Source organism: Leptonychotes weddellii, chromosome 12, assembly GCF_054177405.1.
Source record: "Leptonychotes weddellii isolate Sample4059 chromosome 12, ASM5417740v2, whole genome shotgun sequence".
NCBI lineage: Eukaryota > Metazoa > Chordata > Mammalia > Carnivora > Phocidae > Leptonychotes > Leptonychotes weddellii.
The window spans coordinates 31,692,480-31,697,479 of NC_138380.1; the positions used below are offsets into that span (position 1 = coordinate 31,692,480).

Consider the following 5,000-nt stretch of genomic DNA (forward strand, 5'->3'; position numbering starts at 1 on the left):
AAGGACAAGAATCCAGGCAGAGCACGGTCCCCTCTCTCCAACAAGTGAGACCAATACCACGAAGTCCGCGTACACTCGAGGCACCTCATCAACCCACGTGAGGAACGTGGGTCGTGTTACTTAAAGAAGGTGACCTCCATGGGTGAGTGGCTTTGCTGCCTAACTTCGTTTTTATAATAAGGAGCTATTTCCTGTGCCTAAACACCGAACACAGCTCGGAAAGGAAGACGGCGGGTGGCACTTTCCCCACCACGACCAAACGGCCAGTTCAAAGTTCACACGCAGCACCGAAGCGGCGAGGAGGCTTAAAGGCCAGAGGTATCTGGACGTCCCCTTTGCCCTTTTTGTTGGCACGTCCACAAATCAAATGTAGTAAGCGTACGGATACTTCAGTATTAGTTTATCCCATGCTGAAGCTACGCCTACCCTCTCCACTTTTGTTCTGGACTTGATGAACGGGAGAAGCCTAAGGGATCTACATATTCTTACATAGTTCTGCACTTACAATGCTACATGTACATTCTGGCATGCTGATCAGTGGTCCCTTGGAGCGCAGAATGACTGTCACACAGGTCCTGGCGCTGCCAACGTAGGCACACGCCTTCTGCGCCAGGCTAGAACACCAAAGCAGGTAACCCACATTACCTGCTGCAGCATGACAGCCTGCTGCTGCTGGAGAAGGGCTTGGAGCTGCTGAGGAGACAGCACTTGCTGCTGAAGAATCTGCTGCATTTGCTGAGGGGTGATCACCTGGGGCGTCATCATGGCCACCGACACGGGTACCTGGACAGAAAGAGACGGGGGCGGTCATGACCAAACGTCGGCTCGCCTACCTCACAGCTATAGGGCCTCTCGCACAAATTCTTCAGAAATGACGATGGCCAACTTGTACATGCTATTTGTCATATTACTTAACTATTTGGTAAGAATATTAGAATACCACCGTACTTACACACTGGCCTTCCAGAGGCATCAGATTTCATCGGACTCTACCTTTATGTCCCCTACCTCCTACGTAGTATGCTAAGGTGGTGGAGCTTTGACTAAACAACTGCATGTCAGTGTTCTCGATCATCGACCGCCTCACCAGGGTCACGGTGCTATCAATGTAAAGCCTTTTGAAGTGGTTTAAAGGTCTGATTAAAATAAACTATAAAGATTAAACAATTAGAAAAATATGCATATAAGTATCTGTTATCAAAGTTAGTAAAGAGAATGTATATAGAAAGTACTTACGCATAAAACATCATCACACTTCAAATTTTACAGATAGATATAAAATACAGAAGTACCAGAAAAATGCATATAGTAATACATATTACTTCATGAGTACATGTAGCAACTCACATAGGATATATATACAAATGCATATCCAGAAAATAGCCACCTAGACAGGTCCTCTCAAAGAAGGAATCATAAGTCAAGTATTCTTCTTTAAACATTTTCTTATTTCAGGCTAACTAGACTTATACCAGAGAGTCTGGAAATTGAAAGATTATTTCAAAGGTTATTCATTAAACTGAAAAAAAAAAGTATTTTACTTAAAATTTTCTTTCTTTTCAAGGTTCTGAGAATTACAGAGTCAAAAGGAAAAGCAAATAAGGTGGGAGAGAAAGAAAGAGAGGAGAAAGGAGAGGCAAGAGAAATACAGGGTGAGAAAGAGCCAGGGGAAAAAAGTCCTAGAAAAGAGAATGGCAGGAGAGGTGAGCAGGAAAACCTTGTAGGCAGGAGAGCCTGAGGTAGAGGCTCACCCGGCCCCAGCTGTGCTGGGTTGAAGGCACTGCTCATACCAACCAGCATGTAATCAAACAACGTGTCAACTTGCCAAGTTTGCAACCTTTGAAAAAGCAATCACTTTCTTTCCTAGAAAAAACAATCCACTTTTACTGTAAATAAAAGCAAGTGTTTATATAAATACTGCTTCAGAACAAATCCATGGGACAACACTGTGTCTTGGAAAACAGAAAAAAGATTAGTAGACATGGTTCACTATTTTAAGAGTCATTTTCACACAGTTAAAAACTTCTCTGGCACTTCATGTTATGAAAAAAGGAGAGACTGATAATGAAAAAGAAGTGCGGAGAGAACAAAATAAAGGAAATCCAGGGTGGATAAATCTCCCCCGCCTCAAAGAAACAAAACTTATAATTAATACTAAGAAATAACTTTGTCTTTTCTATCCCATGCTGATATCTTAAAATATGGATTGATTAGATCTAGTTTTATAACACGAAGGAAAGAATCACATTATGACAGAAAAAAACCTCAGTGATTTTCACAAATATTTCTGGATTTTTTTTTTTTTTAGAACATACTGACATACCTAGAGGTTACTGTATTTGAATTTATCATAATAAGAGGCATTCTGAAGTGCATGCTGTAAAACTGACCCAACGCGTCGCCCAAGTGTTTAGTTGTTTAAAAATTGAGTGGTTAGTTTGACTTAATTATTTGGGCCTTGATAAACAAATAGAATGGTTAGAATAAGCAGTTTTAAAATTAATCTGTCACAAAAAGGCCTTTTCTTCCACCAATTATTTACCTCATACTATCTCCAAATAATGGAGAATCAAACCAAAATGAAGAGACAAGGTAAGGCAGAAATGTTAACCTTTAAAAAGGCTGCCAATCCAGATACACAGAAAGACAGCAGATACTACATATATATACATATATCTAGACAGATATTACATATATGTAGACAGCCAAATACATACACAGAGATAAACATACACACAGAGATATATACCTTCTGTAAAGTCTATCATGTGATAAAAACTTACCACACTTCTCTCATCTAAGCCCCTAATTACTTTTTAGCGTATGGAGAGCTTTCACTTAATCATCTTTATATCTTTATATCTACAAGTACTTGTTATACGTGAATCCTAACAAATGTACTTTTTAAGAAGTCTTATGAATGGACGCCTATCATAATACACTGCAAGTTTACAGATAGATTTCAGCTTATACAAATTATATGACTCTATAGCTTGTGGCAACTGTGACTGATTTGCTGTATGAGCAAATTTAAACAAGAATTGTACCTTTGCACTTTCGAGTCCATTAGCCCTTTTACTATGGTTAGGTTAGTTTTTCCTTTTAAGATGGTTTGTATTTCCCTTATAATGAAAACTTTATGACATAAATAACCATCACATCCTCCTCCTCCTCAAATCATATGTATCACATATATGTGGTGTTCTTCAAGTTTTAAGCAGATTCTGTCTTTCCTTCTAGAAAACTGTCATCTAAAACTGACAATACACGTGCACAAAGATAGGTAGAAAGACAAGCCAACTCACACATAATTGAACACTCTACTTCCATAAGCTATGTACGAAAACACAAATCAGAAGTAATTCTATATGTAGGAAAACACAGATGCACTTCTGAGGGATTTCTAACACTACAAAGAAGCCAATACTCTCATCTCTAAATCCACATACATAAGCTCATCCCAAGTGGGATGTTTGAGGCTACTAAAACATTTAAATTATTTTAATAAATAGAAAACTAGATTTTCCTGCAACAAATAGCAGTTATATGTAGGCAGCTCCACTTGCCTTGTTTAGAAATTAGTAATTTTCAAAATGCAAAACTTCTCCATTTTAAGCAACTCATTTTGTGACACATTTCCTTTGCTCCTCCTTTATCACTTTTTTTTTACAATCTCAATGCATTTCTTTGCTATTCCAAACTACTGTAAGAATTCCCTGACAAAGATGGGTAGAGATTAACTGAGTATATAAGAATTTTTTTTGCAGATCATGCTACTTTATCAATATTTAAACAGGTAAACCAGTATCTATTTGAAAATATATGGAGAACTTTCTGAAACATATATACCTTAGTAAGCCCAGCGTTAAGCTTAAGAAAATATTTTCCACTAGGTATATCATTTTGTTCATGCAAATATTTTAATGAGGACCACAGCTTAGATATGTGAGAGAGGAGCTTACCTCAGCTATTTTCTGCTAAGAGGGCAAATAAAAGTCTGGTAGGTCCTAAGAAGGTGTGATAACATTATGCAGTCACCAAATGGAAGAAATATCTGGTTCTGAATGGGTGTCCTAGTGAAAACTATAGTCTATCAATTAAAATCTTCAAAAGTGAAGAAAGGGAATGAAGTCAACTTTGGTTGGGAGATTTCTTTTTCTCTCTTGGTGTTACTATACTGACCGATCCAAAATTCCCCACAGCGATGCACCCACTAAGGGTTTCATTTGCTCTCATTTACTTTCTCGTTAGATGAATTAAGCACAAACCTGATGTGTTTGCTCTGTATGCTAAGCAATAATGGGTAAATGGACATAAAGCTATGTATTCTGAAATGAGAGAGGAAAACTTCTGCAACTGTCCTGAAATGAGTCAAAATGGTAAAAAGTTGAAAGTATTTAGATAGTATCCTAGAACAGGTAGAGGATGACTTTAGATTAAAAAAAAAATTACAAATGTGTTTCTATTAAACTTCTGAATGTACCTCATTGAAGGGGTCAAAAAGTTATTAAGAGAAAATCATGGCTCACTTCAAATGAATCTAAAGTTATTGTAAGGGTTATGAAAATGGCCCCCAATTTTTATTTGCCATAAAAAGCCCACCGTCTTTTTACAGTCTAGTTCAACTGGAACATTTCTGAATATGTTGGGTTTGCATATTAAGCATGCCACTTAATTAAACATCCCAAGTATATGTGGGTGATTGGAACAGTTCTTAGCATGTCAGTCCAATTTGTTCTTCACTAAACATGAATTAGAAAAAACAAAACAAAACAGTCAAAACCTGTAGGTGAGACTTTTGGTGAAAAACATTATTTCCTTGTTAACAGGGTCTGCCAACTATTGGTTCACAGATCCCTTCATTCTTTGCTTAAAATTTGAAGCCAAAGGAAGTTCTGGTTGCTAGTCCCTGGTCATTAAGAGGGTGAAAAAAGGAGGATTAACTATGTGTATAATTAATGCAAAACTAGTTTTCAAGTTACACTATGTCCTTCTATTTT

The 5,000-nt window shown here is 37.5% G+C and overlaps 1 protein-coding gene across 1 annotated transcript in view; it reads right to left on the reverse strand.

The window, feature by feature from the left end:
* Window positions 1–5,000, reverse strand: part of FOXP2 (forkhead box P2) — a 548,145-nt gene that overhangs the window by 66,175 nt on the left and 476,970 nt on the right. The window contains exon 7 of the mRNA XM_081800223.1: window positions 646–783. Within this exon, the coding sequence (XP_081656349.1) occupies window positions 646–783 (138 nt within the window). The remainder of the gene's footprint in view (window positions 1–645; window positions 784–5,000) is intronic.